The 19,653-nt window shown below is 37.5% G+C and overlaps 1 protein-coding gene across 1 annotated transcript in view; it reads right to left on the reverse strand.

Moving 5' to 3' along the window:
- SLC2A13 (solute carrier family 2 member 13) overlaps positions 1–19,653 on the reverse strand; it is a 376,120-nt gene that overhangs the window by 3,060 nt on the left and 353,407 nt on the right. The window contains exons 8-9 of the mRNA XM_059082261.2: positions 4,354–4,475; positions 4,086–4,238 (exon numbers count right to left, since the gene is read on the reverse strand). Of these exons, the coding sequence (XP_058938244.1) occupies positions 4,086–4,238; positions 4,354–4,475 (275 nt within the window). The remainder of the gene's footprint in view (positions 1–4,085; positions 4,239–4,353; positions 4,476–19,653) is intronic.

Raw genomic sequence — 19,653 nt, forward strand, 5'->3', positions numbered from 1 at the left:
TATACTTGATAAGTAATCAGAAAATAATAATAGGTCATCTGGAATGAATAGCCTGAGTGTTATAGTGAGAGAAAGGCACCATGTCTCTGTAGAGAGTGTAGGTCTGAAAGTCACAAAGTGATGCAGGCTGAATCCTTGAGCAGTTTCTTGAATTGTCTTGACCTTAGTTTCCTGATCTGACAGGGAAAATTAATTCTGCCTGGCTAAACTGCAAAGAATAGAAACAATGTATGTTACATTCCTATTAGAATTTTGGATGTTAGTTGCTCAAAAGAGTGATAGACCGCATTATTAAATTCTACTAAATGACTAGGGAAGAATAGTTGCTGGTAAGATGAGCATGACTAATAAATTGGTAATGTTTTCATCTAAAGGGTGATACTGACGAGCTAGCTCTTGGAGAATGTGGAATTTTGAGACAAAATGATAGGAGATAAAGTCCTGTGTTCTGAGTACAGATAAGCAAAATTGTGGACATAAGAAGAGAAATGGAATCTTCTGTGGGGAGGGGCAAAGAAAGGATGGTAATCATGTTGATAATACAGAAAAAGTAAGTGCAGAGGGTAAAACACTTTAGACCAAATCAGGATGCTAAACTCTAAAATATCTAACAGTAAATATAGTCTGGCTTTATAAAATATAATATTGAGAAATATTCATCATCGTTCACAATTTAGGTACAGTGGCATGATTAGAAGTAACAAATTAAATCTGTTAGCACTAAACTCATACAGCTGAAAACAATTAGATGGATTACGAAGATTCTTAAAGGCCATGGAGTTTCTTGTGTGTGAACCAGATTCCCAAAGCCAAATAACATTAAGGAAATTCTATTCCTTTTATAAAAATCTGAGTAATCTAAAGAAGGCAAATGCCAAAATTGCGTATATGGGCTTCATTGGTGAGACCTGTGGTTAAGCCACAGAGGTGAGGTGTAGGCAGGCCTGGGAGGCTGTGACCTGCTCCATGTAATGGGCAAGTCAATTATGTAGCTCACTTTCTTAATTATGCCCCCTTGGAATGAAAATGAAAAAAATGTCTGTAACAAGTCTGTCAGGATTGTTAAAGAGCGCAGATATTCCTCAGCTTTATTCTAAAGGAAATAAATCTTATTAGAATCCTATATTAAGTTTCAGTTTAAAACAAATATTTAATTGAATCATATAAAATGAGGAATTAAAGACCATGTTTGATTGAATTTCAGTACTTCAACACAGGAACTTTAATAATAATGCTCACCAAGGGATCTATTTAGTCACATGTGTTATAAATAAAGTGATATATTGGTGAGATTTTAATGATAATTTTTAGTAATAAACATTACTGAATGGGGTCCAAGGCAGACCTTTCTAGGCAGTATAGTTTAGGAAGGAATCAAAACCTGAGGTCTTCAGAATGGCCGTCATCAAAATGTCTACAAATAATAAATGCTGGAGAGGGTGTGGAGAAAACGGAACTGTCCTGCACTGTTGGTGGGAATGTAAATTCATACAGCCGCTATGGAGAACAGTATGGAGGTTCCTTAAAAAACTAAAAATAGAACTACCATATGACCCAGCAATCCCACTACTGGGCATATACCCTGAGAAAACCATAATTCAAAAAGAGTCATGTACCACAATGTTCATTGCAGCACTATTTACAATAGCCAGGACATGGAAGCAACCTAAGTGTCCATCGACAGATGAATGGAAAAATTAGATGTGGCACATATATACAATGGAATATTACTCAGCCATAAAAAGAAATGAAATTATTTGTAGTGAGGTGGATGGACCTACAGTCTGTCAAACAGAGTTTAGTAAGTCAGAAAGAGAAAAACAAATACTGTATGCTAACATATATATGGAATCTAAAAAAAAAAAAAGGTTCTGAAGAACGTAGGGGCAGGACAGGAATAAAGATGCAGACATAGAGAATGGACTTGAGGACATGGGGAGGGGGAAGGGTAAGCTGGGACGAAGTGAGAGAGTGACACTACCAAATGTAAAATAGATAGCTAGTGGGAAGGAGCTGCATAGCACAGGGAGATCAGCTCGGTGCTTTGTGTTCACCTAGAGGGTTGGGATAGGGAGAATGGGAGGGAGACGTAAGAGGGAGGGGATATGGGGATATGTGTATACATATGGCTGATTCACTTTGTTAAACAGCAGAAGCTAATGCACCATTGTAGAGCAATTATACTCCAATGAAGATGTTGGAAAACAAACAAACAAAAAAACTTGAGGTCTTATGAAACAATAAAAAAGTAAGTAAAAGAAGACCTGAATATTTCCAGAGAAATACATCATTATGGTGCATATTTGTTAAATCAGGAATATAAACATATACCTTACATAAATCAGTAACCTATAGATTAAAATATAGAGCAATAAACAGGGAAAATCTAACCTGAGCTGAGATATTGTTCCACTAGTGAGGACCTAATGGACAGTGTGCTGACCTGATAGAAGCTTGCCTTAATACAAAGCAAAAAGCTTCTTCCAAGGAGATATTTTTGAAAGAAGCCTGGCTATGCCATATTTAAATTTTGCTTCTGTTGCCTCATGTTTTTCTGACAGAATTTATTCAAGGAAGAGGTGCTTTGCTATCAAAAGTCTTACCACATAGACTTTTATTATTTGGTTTATGACTTTCTATTAAAAAATGCTTTCTCAAGACATTAGTCTATATTTAGGTCTTCAAATATTTAAGTGTTCTGAAGAATCAGAAAATATGGATATTTATTGTGTTCATATTTATGCTGTTAGGAAGATAAACTTACAAATTTATGTAAAACATTTTAATTGCCAAATGGGATAAGGCTGAATATACTAAATATATATCCAGTTTAAAATGCCAGTGCATTCCCTTCCCAAGAAAATAAATTTGGGGACATTTCCTAAATGTCCCAAATGGTGATCGGCAGAGAGAGGAGTTTTATAAAGATTAAAAAAAGCATTAGATAAATAGTTTTAAGTAAAAGTAATTATGAATTCAGCATGTTCAGAAGAGAGGAGGAATAGACTTGTATAATGCTTCCTCATATTCACCATTCCTCTAAAAGTTCATCCCTGTATTTATTCATTTGACACATCTGAGTGCTTATCAAGTGAATAGGATGCCCTGGAGGGCACTGGGAATATAATGGTGAACAAAGCATAATCCTGGCCTAAGCTCAAGGTCCAGTAGTAAGGGGTGGGGTAGGGGAGCTGACAAATAGACCTTTTCTTACAAAAAAGGAATTATAAGTAGCCAGAACATGGGATGAGGTGAGATGAAGTGAGAGATGGGGGAGGGGATCGGAGAATGGACTAAGCAATAGGCATTCAATATACAATCACAGAGGCTCATGAGAAGATTAGAATGAAAACCTCCTATTTCATCATTTAGAATCCAATCACAGCTAGAAACTCATACAGTGAAGAAATCCTCTTGCTAAAAAGCCAAAACCATTTCATTTTAGCAAAGATAAACTTGAAGTAGCTTCCCAAAGTTTTTTTCCTAACTCAGTCACTTCTCAAGATTGTTTTCTTCGAGTCACGGTCTCCACACATTTTCACTTGAACACTTCTGCCACATTTATAGTTTTGGCAGTGGTAAGCCCCGGTCTCAGTGGATCCTCAAATGCTCTGGCCTGAACAGCACAGATGACAGACTGGAAGGCATAACTCATAGCACAACATTTGGGGGAGCTACTTTAACCCTACTTCCACTCTTGGATACCACTCCATCCCTGTTATGAGACATCTTCAAGCATTAGCCCTAGACTCCTGCAGTTTTCTACCATTCTCTGTTTATGTTTTTTCATGAAACTAAAGGCCTTGCTGTGAAGATTTCCAACTGGGGAGATAGGTGGGAGATGTTTGGGTTTGAAGTGTAGGTGGGTGGGTGAAGGCTATAAGCAATACTGCTTAGGAAAGGAGAGTTCCTCTTATTTTTTCCCAGAAACACTTCCAAGGGCTGTGGGGAATAAGAAAGCCATACAGAGAATTTATAATAGCAAAAATATAACCATCTAATCTTTCAATCACAAATGATAGCATATCTAAAAACAGAGTAGGAAAATAAAAATGAAACTATAGCTGGAAAAAATATTCTCTTACCATAGTATGTAAGATACTCCGCTGTGTGTAAAAATGTCAATGAAACCAGAACATTGAAAATCCAATTTATCCCAGATGAACATGCATTTCCTGTACTTCTTGCCCAAAGGGGATATATTTCAGAATTCACAGTCCAAGGCATTGGTCCCATTCCTGAGAAATACAAAATGAATTTCAGTAAATGCAGTAAGTAATTTAAAAGAGTTCTTCTCCTCTAAAGAGACAATTTAATTAACATAACAATAATAACAACAAAGCCTTTGTTTACCAGGTGCGAAGAAAACAAGATATAAAATAAGGCCCAGAAGTGCAGTCCAGGAGTATGGAGTAGGGCAGAAATTGTAAGCCCAAAATACTTCTTCTGTTTTGAATTTGGTTTCATTTTCACACCTGAAAAATAATGCAATATCAATATTAACTTAGGGTTTTAGGGTATAGTTGCAGAAATTCAGTGTGATCATCTAAAAGGTATTTGAAAGTTCCTTAATCTCATTAAGGAAAAGAATCCAAGATGTTTCTCTTGAAAAAAAATTTAAGATTTAAATAGGAGGATTAGATATGTAAGCTTACATAAAACTTTTTAAAGCTGAATATAATTCAAGAACAACACTTTGTGCATTCAACTCAACAGCAAAAAACAATCTGAATGAAAAATGGGCAGAGGATCTGAATAGACATTTTTTGAAATAACACATACAGATGGCCAAAAAGTACATGAAAATGTACACAACATCACTATTCATCAGGTGAATGCAAATCAAAACCACAGTGAGATATCGTCTAACATCTGTTAGAAAAAGACAAGAAATAAAGTGCTGGAGAGGATGAGGAGAGAAGGGAACATTCGTGCACTGTTGGTGTGAAGGTAAACTGGTGTAGCCACTATGGAAAACAGCGTGGAGATTCTTCAAAAACTTAAAAATAGAACTACCATACGATCCAGCAATTCTACTTCTGGGTATTTATCAGAAGTAAACAAAAACACTAACTTGAAAAAATATCTGCACTCCCATGTTCACTGAAGCATAATTTTCAATAGCTGAGACATGGAAACAACCTAAGTATCCATCAATGGATGAATGGATAAAGAAAAATGTGGTGTATATATATATAGTATATACATATATATAGTATTCAGCCATTAAAAGATGGAAATCTTGCCATTTGAGACAACATGGATGGACCTTGAGGGCATTATGCTTAGTGAAATAAATCAGAGAAAGACAAATACCATATGATCTCACTTATGTGTAATCTTAAAAAAAACAAAAACAAAAAAGAGCTCATAGATACAGAGAACAGATTGGTGGTTGCCAGGGGTGACGGGTAATGTGAGGTGGAAATGGGTCAAAAGGTACAAATTTCCAGTTATATACTAAATGAGTCATGAGGATGTAATATATGTCATGGTAGCTATAGTTAATAATACTGTATTGCATAAGAGTAGATCTTAAAAGTTATCGTAAGAAAAAAAACATAAATATGTGTGGTGATGGATGTTAGCTAGACTTATTGTGTTGATTTCCCAATATATTCCAATATTGAATCATTGTGTTGTACACCTGAAACGAATATAATGTTGTATATGTAAAATATACCTAAAAAAATTGTGTTTCATACCCATTTCATATGTCCGACATGATTAGTCCTTGAAGGCTGCAGCAACAGTTTAAAACCACTGAGAGTAAGTAGGTTGTGGTAGAAAGCTTTAGATTTTGCAGTTAGGACAAGATTCAAATTCCAGGACCAGATTTTTTTATCTGTAAAATGGGGTATAATGCCTAACAGCTAATTTTAGGGATTAGAAGGGTCACCAGGAAAGGGGTGATAGGGGAATGTGGGCAGGGAGCAATGCTTATTTCTTATTCAAACTAACCCTTTACTTTCCTGCTGTGTGTACGTGCTTCTCTACCAGTCACTGCCCTGCTGACTTTGCTTCCTAGTTCTACTAGGAAGCAAAGTCTCTTATTGTTCTAGACTGATTCTCAAGTTGAACTTCCAACTCTTTACCTTAATTGAAATCCGAATTGCACCTGAAGACATGATCAGCCTGAAAAGCTTTCTTATCCTTTACTGTCATATTTTAGGCTATTGTTTTCTCTCTACCAACCTCTATTTTTGAACCTTGACATCTAAGCCCTGTCCTTATTGCTGTGTTCATGACCTCCATCGTAACACCCCACCTGACTTGATGCCTGGTCAGTCATCTTCTCCATCCCTCTCATCCTCTGCCACATTCATTTATGTCTACTTCTGACCTGTCTGATACCTTGGCTTCATAGTTCCTTATTTAACCTCTGAAACTGTGGAAAGGGCATTATAATTAGCTTGATTTGGGACTATTTTACTTCAAAATTTTACTGTTTTACTTCTCAAACTTAGAGCATTCCACTTCTGATTACAAGCACTTTATTTCTTCATTTCTGGTAGCTTGTTCCACACCCAAATTACAATCTTTAGACTCTACACTCCTCTCAGTATTCATTCACATCACTGCGTAGACCATGACGCCAATATTGTCTTGGCTGACCTCTAGAATCCATCTTTCATTACTCCATGCTGGCCTGGCATTCTCACAGTTTCAGTTCCCAACCCTGTGCGGGACCATTAACTTCCTTTAATAACTGCTTTTCAGAAGCTGGGCAAAATTATGAAACCATGATGCTGAATTCTATTAAAAGTTCATGCTATTTCTTCTCAGCTGGGTTCCTAATTATGCTTATTTTTATCCTTTGTTGTCTTCTCTACTGAATTTCCTGCTTATTTCAGAGTAGACATTGAATAAACTTTTTGTCAACTGTTGCCTCAATTAATTAAAATATTTCTTACTATCCTCTAGTCATGAAATCTTTCCCTCTCTTTCTGGGTATGAAGAACTTGCCTCCATCTTTAAGACAACTGAGGACTTTCAATTTGAATGCGCTCAATTTTTCTCTACTGGACCTCTACTTTTCTGTATTTTACTTCAGCTTCTTCTCCTATCTAGAATGGTAATATGTCCCTTTCTAAGGTCTGCCCTTCCTATTAGTGGTCCTGCATCTCATTCACCTTCTGTCTCCTCTGGGGTCATGTTCCATCAGTAGTCAATCCTCTTTATGCTATCTTTAGTTTCTTCCTACTTGAGCCTACCTTTCTGTTTACAACACAAAAAATTACTCCTATTAAAATCTTTCATCCCTCTCATGTTACTACTACTAGCTCATCTGAAATTACAAAGAAGTTTATACTAGTGAGCTCTATACCCTTACTATCCACTCTTTCCTACACAAGCCCATTTCCCCACCTACTCAGACACCTGCCTGATTCTTACTCAGTCCCTATTTTTTTCCGAATCTGCTCACCCCAGGATCGATGACCTCTTAATCCCCAAATGCACTTATCTTGCCTTAATTCTGAGGCTCTTTGATTACCCTGTGGTGGTTGATATGGATGAAAATCCTCCTTCCTTCTCTTTCCCCTTTGCTTCTATATCTATATATCCACCTCAACTCTCTGATACATATGTCTCCATTGCTTTTTAAAATGCCTCTTCCTCCCCTCAGCCTCTAAACATAGGTGTTCTCTAAGTTTCTGGTTTGGAGCTTATACCCTCTCCCTTAATCATCTCATCTAATTTTAGGGACTTTTGATCTCCACATGGATGCTCCCTGACAGGGAGCCTAGCCTTGACCTTTTCCTCAAGCTCCATTTAACAGAATTTATATATCTGCTGAATATCCATATCTAGATTTCCTGCTACAGTGGAATGCACTGTCTACTCCAGGAGGTAGAGTGAGGCTGTTCTGAGTTCAACTCATGACTCTACCACTTATAAGCTCATTCATTCAAAAATTTATATAAGGAACACTTCTTTACGTGTCAGACATTAAAGATAGAGCTATGAACAAAATAACCCTTTGCACTTATGGAAACGAGGGTTTAGTGGGCACAGGCACAGTCCTGTTTTCTGATCTGTAAAATAGGGGAAGGGACTATTTTCATAGGCCGTTGGCAACATTAAATGTGATTATGCGCACTGAGTGCTTAGCACACTGCCTGGCAGGTGGTGTACGCACAATAAATATTACTTTAATAGTGTTTCTCACGACATTTCTCGGAGTTGAAGTGGAGTTGAAATTAGTTGAAATCTTGGAGTTATCTTCAATATTTTCTTATCCATCTCTCTTTAAATTCTCTATACTTTTAGGTCCAAGTAAAGAAGGGTGGCCACGACTATGAGCTCTGGGACTGCCATCCTACTTTCAAATCTAGGTTAGGACACCCAGATTTGAAGCTCATATGTATGTGATCTAGGCACTTAACTTTTAAAAGCCTGTATCCTCACCTGTAAAATAAGGATTTTCCTGTCACCTACGTCAAAGAGACATTTTGAGGCATATATGAGTTAATGTATGCAAAGAATTTCAAAAGAAATCATAATTATATTTCCTAGACGTGATTTCTTGAGTCTAACTCTTCCTCTCTACGTGCATTCATAGCACCCTAATTCAGACTCTTGAGTGTTTGTTTCACCAACTGTATCTGTCTGTGGCCGACTCTAGAGTAGACACTCTATGACCCATGTTTCCTGATGTTCACGCTCTTGGGTCATCCTCTCCCCTGAAGTGTGGGGGTGACCTTTGACTTGTTGGTTAGAAGCCAACAGAATGTGGCAAAAGTGACAGGACACGTGTGATTAAAATTACAGTGCTGCTGAGCTGAAGTCTCTCACTCCCTTGCTGGCTTTCAAAAAGCAAAGCTGCCGCGTTACGCAAGGCCAGTGTTGGAATGCTCATGGCAAGAACTGAGAGAAGTCTTTAGGAGCTGAGGGTAGCCTTCGGTTGACAGCTAGCAAGAAACTGAGTCCTTGATACAAAAGTTACTGAATTCTGCTAACAAAAGCTAATCCTTTTCCTAGTTGAGCCCCAGATGAAATCACAGCCCCAGTCAACACTTTGATTGTAGCCTTGTGAGACCCTAAGCAGAGGACCTACCTAAGCTGTGCCTAGACCCCTGACCCACAGAAACTGATATCATAAATGTTGGTTGTTTTAAGGTGCTAAGTTTGTGGTAACATTGTTATGCAGCAATAGAAAACAAATACAGTTTCTGAATTATTTTTCCTGCTTCTAGCATTCCCTTCTTCACACTACTACCCCATCAAGTTGAGCTCTTTAGAGCACTGTTCTTGCCACCTCATTGCTCAAAACCCCTCATCCTCCTTATTCCAAATGCCTATGAAACAGGGCCTGCAAAATTTGGCTGTAGCCTACCTGATCTGGTACTGTTGTATACAATCTCTTTCTCCAACTAAACTAGACTACTTATTTTCTGAACCTACCTTCCAGACCCAGCATCTTCTACTCATGTCATTTCCTCTAACTGAAAGCAAATTCTCACTCCTGATCTCCACCATCAAAATCTACCTCAGCCCTCAAGGCTAGTACAGATGCCACCCATTCTCCTGTCTGAAATATTCTCTCCCTCCTCTCAAGCCTTTTCATTTTCCTCATCTGTATTGTTATCACATAGTGCTCTGTATTATGCTGTCTGAACATCCTCCCTCTTCTACTGTCCTGAGATCTCATCCCAGGCAGCATAGCACAAAGGTTAAGGACACAGGGTCTAGAGTCAGGCTGCATGGTTTTGAATCTCAGTTCTGCCACTTACCCACTGTTTAACTTTGGGCAAGTTACTTAACCTCTTTGTACCTTGGTTTTCTAATCCGTAAAATGAGAGTCCCTAATAATAGATTTTTTACAAAGATTAATTGCTTAGCACAAAGAAAGCAAGTTACCTAAGTGTTTGCCAAAGAATAGTCATTTTTGTGTCTCCCTTCTAAAAATCTCAGCCTCTAGTCCATAATAGTACTCTGTAGAGAGAAAAATGCTCATTGAATGACGAATGAAGCATACATTTGTTTAATAGTGAGTTGTAAACAGCATGAGAAATCCCCTGATCAATAATCCTCCACCTTCACTTCCCACTAGTCAAACAGTCTTTTGGGTTGTAAACATCTTAAAATGAGAAAATAGGATAGAAAGTGGGAGAGGGGCGGGGAATGATGGGAGAAAGGGATGGAGGGGGAAGAAAGGGAAAAGACAAGCTGCTGTGGAGGGAAATGCTTACAAATAATCAAATCACTAAAATTCACTGAAAAATTCTATTTACTATTTACTCTGATTCTTATCAAAGTTCCTTGCATGATCGCTTGCTGGAACAATGGAAAGCAGGATATTTTCAGGTAGACTCTGTGCTTGCTGTGATGTAGCTTTTAACCATCTGGACACACACATTTATATGCATAAAAGGCTAACTCCTCTTCATCCTCATGCTGATTTTGGGAAAGCACTGCAGGCATGGACCTGGCAGAGTTACATACCCAGCAATACGTGGACAGTTAATGACTAAGAATGTGACATCACACATGACCTTCAAAATATAAACGCTAGAAATTCCAACTAAAAAATAAAAAAATGTATATTCCAAGTGTTATTGCAAAATACCCTCATGTCTTCCTGGCTTAGTGGCTGGCTGCTGGTGGAAGAACACAATGCTCTCAGGAAAGAACAAAAATACTTTGACATCAGTGTGTGGGTTGGGATAAGAAAAAGTCATGCTCTCCGATAGGGTGCCTTCTCACCACATCCTAGAGCAAAACCAGAAAATAATTACAATAATGGCAGCGGTGCAGATAGTGCTGCAGTGGACAAAGCAGAAGAATCATGCAAGCAGGCAAAATAGGTCTCATTTTTGCAGAATGAGAGAACTACTCTTTATTAGCAGACTAAACTAACACCCGATATGTAGACAAAAAAAATGATTAGTTCCCTGTTCCAGCCATGGAGCTAGAAATTAACAGTCTTCTTTGAAGGTAGAACAATCCTCCCTTGCCTACTCAACACCCACCCCAAAATCAGTTCATACGTAGAGCTATTTCTGCCTATTTTTTGGTGTTACTTCTCCATCAGATCTCTAAAGAGTTTTGAACCAAAGAAATAACCAAAGGAACTAAGTGGTGCAATTGCTCTTGCCACAATTAACCATAAGGAACTTATTCTTTGCTTCCTACAGAGGACATGCTTTTTGTTCTGTTCCTTTATTTACTATGATGAAATTATTTAAGTGCTTCATGTTCATGTATGGGGGATGGGTGAAAATACAACTTGTATTTATAGCACAAAACTTCTAATTTTGTCTATCCAATCCTAATCATTGAGAAACGTACAGAACTTTGCCACCTTCCCAAAAGAGTTTATAAAAGACCTGGGGTTTTGGAGAAGGGAAGGGACAGCTTACTACGATTTGTGTGACACATCTACCATTCTTCTACTGGGTTTACTGCACATGCTTTACTCGTCAATTCATTACGTAGAAGTGTGAGTGAAGTATGATTTCATCTCCAATTCCTGATGCAGGACTGTGGTTTCTTTGAACAAGATCGTTAAGATATCACCTCAAAACCAAATGGATACTGCTAAGGGTTAAATTTAGTAGTTCTTTATCTATAGAAATGTATGATCTGATTACACATTTATAGTCTGATGTTGGTGGTAGAGAGGTACCTAGAAAAGGATAGAGTATCTCCCCAGGAAAGGACAGCTTCACTTTTGTCTGAGGAGAAATAAAGAAACACCAACGCCAATCAGAGGACTAGGATGATATACATTTATAAATAACCCTAGCCATGAGAAATTTCAAATCAGCAAAGCAACCAGAAAAAGTTACTCTTACAAACCTGCATCATTACTACTCAGACAGTGTAATTTCTATTCACTAGTATAATTCCTGTATAATAAACTAACATGAAATAAACTTATGTCAAGCATAAGTTGAACTGCAACATAGCATTTAAACTCTAACGTATCTGTAGTTGAATAATTTTAGGAAAGTATGGCTCCCGAGCTTGCAGTATGCAGACCATGATGAACATCTTGGTCTTGCATAATTTTCTATTGTCAAGCCTTTTCCCCGATTTTCATGTTTTACGTTTTTCCTGCAGAGGACTGTCACATAAACGCAAGTTGAAAAAATTCACCTCTTTTGTTAATTACTATTATTTTCTGATAAAAATAAAACCTTTAGAATTATTGAGATGATTAAACATGGACATCAGTAAATTTCAAAAGCACTAGAAATTTGGAACTAAAAGCCATTTTTTATTGAATAATAAAGAATTAATAAAGTTTTATTTATATATAAATCACTGTATGTAAACCATATACCAGTATGTTGGCTAGCTTACACGTCCTAAATATGTGAAAAAGATGGACAGAATATGAGTGGGCAAGCAAATGAAAATAATAATAATACTTAAAGCTGATGAAGATACAGTGGTATTGGTATAGTCTAATTCTGGTAGGAATTTAAGTTAGTATAACTTCCTCTTGGTATGAAATCTGGCAGTTTTATGTAAGAATATTCACACCCAAATATTCCTGACCCAAAGTTTCATTCCTAAAATTTATCCTTAGAAAATGATCTAAATGGAAAAATATTATATGCTGAAAGATATACTTTCACTGTACTTTTATTTATCACAAGTATGACATAGTTAAATAATTAGAAAAATTGCAGATATACTACAATGGAGGGTAGTTAAGTCAATTAAGGTACCACACTGAATAGAATAAAGAAGCCATTAAAATAATAATTATAAAGTAAGCTGGGCCAAGCCATAAAGGATGGTCTGGGTTTGATGATTGGTCAAAATGTCTTAGATTTGGGCTTCCCTGGTGGCGCAGTGGTTGAGAATCCGCCTGCCAATGCAGGGGACACGGGTTCGTGCCCCGGTCCGGGAGGATCCCACGTGCCGCGGAGCGGCTGGGCCCGTGAGCCATGGCCGCTGAGCCTGCGCGTCCGGAGCCTGTGCTCCGCAAAGGGAGAGGCCACAGCAGTGAGAGGCCCATGTACCACCAAAAAAAAAAAAAAAAAGTCTTAGATTTAACTTCAGTTACTTTCATTTTGGTATCAAACTGGCAAACAAACAGTACAATGGATGCACAATTAAGGACCCAAGTAAGAGGACATGGCCCCGTTGCCTGTCTGGCCCCTCCCAGACGTGTCTCTGAAGTTCCGTGCTCAATGTAGAGTGAAGAATCTGCCAAGTCAGAGGAGCCCTGAACTCTGCCTTGGAGAGAGCTCACATTAGCATTCAGGGTTCAACCCTATTTCTGTGTATGAAAATTTTCCACTGTATTACTTAATAAGAAAATACTTGGATCTTTTTCTTACTGCATCATCACACCTACAGCCAGCCTGGTCGTGGTCTACTTTGTAAAGATTACCTGGGAACATGGAAAATGCCATGAAGTTGGCAGTATAGGGGATATCAAACTCAAAATATTATCTAGGATATAAGGTTGTATGGGTAAGAGTAAATGGAAACATGGAAAATCGGGGGGAAAGTAAATCTATTAAGATGATGATTGTTTTCACTTTTGAATTTATAGTTGTGATAATGTCACTCTGACAAGGTGGGAAAACCTTTAGTGACTCATAGACAACTAATCCTGGGATTCTTTTTCCATTTTTTTCACTCTAAAATTTTTCCCATAGTAAAGGCAGACATTAAAGTTATTAGCTATTCTTCTGCTTCGACTGGCGCTGAAAGGAAGGGAAATCTTGCCTTTGACTTACATACCTTCTCCATCACGCTGTTACCCAAAAGGGTTCAAAAACTTTGGTTTGCATGTTGATATGCCACAGTCATCGCGACACTGCTTCCCTTCTCAGGAGTCTCACAGGGCCTGCCTCTACCCACAGCTTGCGGGTCTCCCATGTGCAAATGGTAGTGCTCTGTCCCACAAACTGTCTGCCTAGCTCTAACTACGTTTGACACCAAGGCTGTCAATAGCCTTGGCATAGGGTGGATGCTTTATACCAGAGAATGTTGAGAAACCATTTATATTCTCTCTCTCTCTCTCAGTAAGTCAGAATACGAAATATCTGAAGAGGATAGAGCAATACAGAAGTGGAAAGACTCAGAGAGAGAATAGGCAGAGGTCATAAGAAGGGTCACGTAGCTGAGAGCCATGGGGGACGTGCAGAAGAGACAGGCCAAGAGCAGACAGCTACCAGTCTGATGGTTAGTATTCTAGATATCCATGAAGCAGGGCTGGGTAGAAGTTGAGACTTTTTTCTTTCGCATTTCCCCCCTTACTTTTCTATGCAATTTTACCATAAAACTTCCATTAACTGAGGAAATCAAGTGTGTCTCTGTTCCTCTCAACATGAGACGTTCTAACAAGATAAAGGCTAAGTTCTATGATAGAATACTGATCCTGATTCTAAATCTATAAAATTCCACAGGTCCTCAAAAGAGTGTACAGAGTGTATCACAATGGCCATACAGATCCATTCCTGCAACAAGGTTTTTTTCAAACATCACAACATTTCCCCATGTGGTCACTGTGGGAGGTGCTACACTTATTCCAACTATGCTGTATTATATTGCTCATATTTTCTAGAATTCCTTTGGGAATCATATTCAGAATCTGCTTTTTTTATCAGGCAAGAAAATGAACCTTATTTTTTTTTCTTTTACTTTCTACTTCAGGCTCTCTTCCTTTCCTCTCCTTCCCTCTTTCTTTTATTTCTTGCCATCGTGAGGCAATCATGATGAATTCTGAAGTGATGGGTGGAAAGAAGAGACTGAACCAATGGAGTGGAGGTAGGGGAAACAGTGTAATGGAAATAACAGCAACAAACCCAGAGAAAAAGTGCATTTGTGTGTTATGGGCGCTAGAACAGTGAGAAATGAGAGGGAAGATGCTAAATGGGGTTTGCTGAAGGCACACTTCTCCAGTCATCAGTATATAAGCTGATAGCCACTTGTTGTGATATCTTAAATGATGTTCGTTACCTGGCACAATGTATACATTTGTCAAATGAGTGAAGAAAAGGCTTAATGTGTTCAACAGAGTTATTCTGTGGTTACTACTGATTTAATAATTTAATAACAATTTAATAACTTAATAATTAAAATCAAATTTTCAAATAGAAAACACTGATAAAGAAAGTAAAATTAGTAATACAGTTTATATATTATATAGAGAGAGGGTTAGGATTGGTCCCCATGTGATTGTGCTGTGACAAGGAACTCAGGATGGGGAGTTATACCATCCCTCTCAAGTTTCAATCAGAGACTTGAGGTTTTTCCACAGTGAAGGGTTCTCTCTCCTACCTGACTTCTTTTACTGCCCCCGTTTTACTTGGGGACCTTTCTCCAGTGAGGACACAGCACCCTTATCTTCCTTCTTCCTTCCCCGGTCTTCACAGGCCAGTACTTAGTACAACATTTCACACATAAGCAATGCTCAATTAATGTTTGTTAAATAAAACAATAAAAATAATCTAATCAGTTCCCATTAAGCTGGTCTTTGATCACCTGACACTAATTTCTTATATTGTAATTTAATTTCACCAATTAAATTACAATTATATTGTAAGCATTAGAGAAGACAGATATATTTGTCATTACATTTTTTTAAATTCTAAGAAGGTTATTGCTACTTACTTAAAAGAGTTATTGCCTGTGGTAGTACATGTTTCCATACCATAGGCATTGCAAAATCCATCTGTATCATTTCAAACCACACCAAGACTCTGATCTGATTTTCTTTCCACTGCAAGAATGCTTGCACAGGATCCCTCACTTGTTTTTATTTGCAGGTGCATGGGAATGAACGTAGCTGATATTGCTGTAGGCTATCTTGATACAAACAATGGTATAATTTGTTCTTGGATTCTTTTCAATCCATGTTACAGCTGCCTTCCATCAAGTGTGAGTTCTATGGCTTCTTTATGAAAATTGTGCTCCCAACAGAAATGTCCTTGAATAACTGTAAATCTTCACTTGATGAAACGGACTAATATTTGTATGAAGTATTACACTATACAATACACCTTAATATACATTAACTCAGTTCTCATAATAATCCAAAGCAATAGCACCATTCTTCCCATTTTGCATAGCTACAAGCCTTTTTAAAATACAGTGATTTTCCCAAGATTACGCAGCAGAGGTAACAAACATTTGAAATTCAGTGTTCTCTGTTTCCTTCACCTTCAACATAATCATCCCACCAGTTAACGTATATACGAAAACCTCTCTCTCGCGGTACTTTACTTTTTGCGGAATTTAAACGGAAAAAGAAATGAGATGAAAACTGCTTGAAATCTCCCCTAAGTCAGTGTTCTTCCTTAATGTCGGCAGCAAAGGCAGTCATTTAAACCTCTATCTAAAATGAGTGGAATAAAACGCTTCCTAAAGAGCATTAGGAATTAAACTAGGCAGCATCACGGCAAACCTGGGCCTCTGTGTCTTGTACTTTCTCATCTGACTCAGCATCCATTTTTTCTTCAAAGCAGAAAACAATAATTAGAACAAAAAGAATGCTTATATAAGCCGTACACTAAAATATCATGTAACAATCTCAACAATCTCAATAACTGGCTAACTCATTTGAGGGCAACACTACAAATGTACGACAAGGAAAACAGTCACTCTAATATTATAAGATGGCAGTACAGCAGTCTTTAAATAATACATATTCTAAAACACAAAGCTACCTAATGACTTTGTCTGATACGGTTGTAAGGAATTAAAAAAAAGTTTTCCCACAAGTTTCTTGGAGGATGATGAAAATACATATGGAATGTCTCAGCAATTACTTAAAAAGAAATAGTGCCATTAGTTATTGACATAAAAATTTTGTACATAATGAGATGGAAAGTCAATATAATAAAACTGTAAGACAGTTTCACATTATTTTATCTCAAATTACTGCTAAAGTGAAAATGTAATAGTTTAACAAATCAAGCATTATAACTGCAATTGCCTGTTTTCTCACTTCCTGATTTGTAATAGAAACTTCTGAAACACCTTTTATCAGCAATGAAACAGAACTATAAACAGAAAAGATGCATCTCAATAGTTCTAAGCAGAGGATGGTTTTTCTACCATTTCGGTGAATACACCTAAACAGGTCCACTGAAATCCACCATATCCTTCCTTCTTCCTGATCTGTTCCTGGCACTGGAGCAAAGCAAACTGTCATATTCACCATCACACTCATCCTCCTAAAAACAGCTGTGGCTTCACGCTGGGGGAGGCCCCTGCACCAGCCTTACCTGGCACCTCCTCCACTTCACTACCATCAATGACCCCCGTGCCTCGGACTCCAGCCCAGAGGCAGGTTCACAGGTGGGGCTCATTAAATATTTGTTAAATGAATTACTTTATTTCCAAAGCAATTTTATGTTAAGGATAGAATGACTTTAGCAATGCAATGTATCTTTTATTCTTTGTGTGAATTTTCATATATTTTGATAATCTACAGCAGGTATTTAAAGCTACATAAATTTTAACTCCAGGTAATTACTCATTTGATTAATCTATCATTTCAACAAATAAATGTCTGTGTGTTCTAGGCATGAGAATAAGCATTACAATAGATGAAATTAAATATTAAATCATTCTATCATTCAACAATCATTTACTATAAGCTAAGTGCCAACTGAAATTATTAGATACACAACCAAAACGAAATTGTTAGGTGAAGTGAGATGGGAGTTTTTATATTTCCCAACACACACACACATACCATAACAGAAATATTTGTGGAAATTTGTGGTATTTTTCTTTACAGAGAGAGAAAAGGGTCTGGTAGCAATGGACAAAAGTGGAGGGTGGGCTTGGGTAGGACTCTGACGTATCTTGAAGGAGGGGACTGAGGCACATTTGCCTGTATTTGCAGGGTTGTTTAGGCAATCATCTCTAATGCCTGGTAATGAAGACTATTCTGGGCAAGTGAATAAGCAATGGACAATCTGAGATTATGGGTGTCGCATGAACATGTGAACTGGGAATTACTCAATGTTTGAGTTCTATCTTGGATCCTAGATAAACTTGTACTCTGTGCGATTAGGGTAACCATGGTCGTGGAATTATGCCTAGAAATAAGGCCAAGGTCTTAGCAGATACAGACAAATTTTAGGGTGAAAAGCATATACTGAAACTTAAGGAAGGCTTGCTATGCTTTTATTACAAAGTAGGTAGTCTCCTATTGAGAAAACCTTGAATTTACCTTGGGAGACATTTTCCCAGAAGGACCCTTGGAGCTAGTAATATGTCTCCAAGTTCTTTCACTTAAGGGAAAGGAGGTCCCAAAGCATCTGAAATACATTCTCAGCAGATACCGGTATATACAGAGAGAACACAGAATTCAGAGGTGGGTCCTCAGGGATGGTTAGATCAGTCTGGCTGCCCTAACCACAACATAGAAAACCCAGTGTCACAAAATTTAGGAGTTGGGGAAACTTCAGACAAAGAATGTTAAATATGGGCTCAACCCCGGTGAGTGGATCATTTTTGCACTATCTTTACCCTGTGTGGAGTGTGGAGTGTGGAGTGTGGAGTGTGGAGTGTGGGAGATAGCTCAAGGGCCTCTCTCTCCTATAACAGGTAAAAGACTATTCTCCCTGGAAAGTGAGTGCTACTTAAATTTAAGATTGTAGTAAACGGGCTACTTTGAGCTCCTTTTGGTCCCACTTGTCTTTGTTCTTGGCTTAGTACCTATAATAGCAGGAACATTTTTGTATGAGTCAAATCGTAGCCACAATTAAATTTTCTGTAAATGTTTTTTCTTTTAAAGAAGTTAAAATTAGGGCCCTGTAATGTAGTAAAACAATGTAATCAACCTAGATGTTAAGATAAGCCTCTGATCCATATACCAGTAATGACTCAATCTGGTTAAAAGCTAGAGGAAATGAAGATGGATTTAGGTATGTGGTCAGTTTTATACAGAGGTTAACAAAACAAACTTTGCAATAGAGCAGACCAGGGTTTGAATTCTAGCTCAACTACTTACTAGCTTCCACCAATGACATTAAGCAAGTTATTTAACCTACCTGAGGCTTGCTACCTTTCTTTAAAAATGCTTAGCATGTAATGAAATTATTATTATTATGAAAATAACATAATTATTCTTGCTATTAATAAAATGCATGTATTCAGCAGGCCTGGGCTCCAAAGACAAAAAAGAGTATTTTTTCCTTCTATAAAGTTCTATACATTACAATACTCCCTTGTGGATATGATGTGTTTCCTAAAGGAGAAGAAAGTAACATCATCTGGATTCCTAGGACATTATTTTTTCCTTCAGCTCATTTTATTTATTTATGCCAGTCACAAGCTTTTTGTTAATCTTTTAATAATTTGTTCTTATTGAAACAAGTTTTCCCTTCATTCAATCATGAATGAACTTATTGGTATTTCTACACAGTAATGTAAGCACTGTCTTTCAGACCATTATGATAAATTTTAGGATGAAAATGAATAAATAGCAAGGGTGAGAGACAAGAGAAGGTGGCCAATGAATAAACAGATGAATCATGATGCAAAGTGAATGGAAACAGTTGAGAGACTTAGCTCATATTTCTTCTTTGTCTAAAAATATAAAAGGGCGAATTCACTAAGTTTATTGATGATAAACTGATATTTGCTAGCCATGGATCGACCAAGAGAGGAGAGGTATTGTTACTCACTAAATGTACAATACAAGTTTACTGGTATTAAGATAATATG

This window comes from Kogia breviceps, chromosome 12 (genome assembly GCF_026419965.1).
Source record: "Kogia breviceps isolate mKogBre1 chromosome 12, mKogBre1 haplotype 1, whole genome shotgun sequence".
Lineage (NCBI taxonomy): Eukaryota > Metazoa > Chordata > Mammalia > Artiodactyla > Physeteridae > Kogia > Kogia breviceps.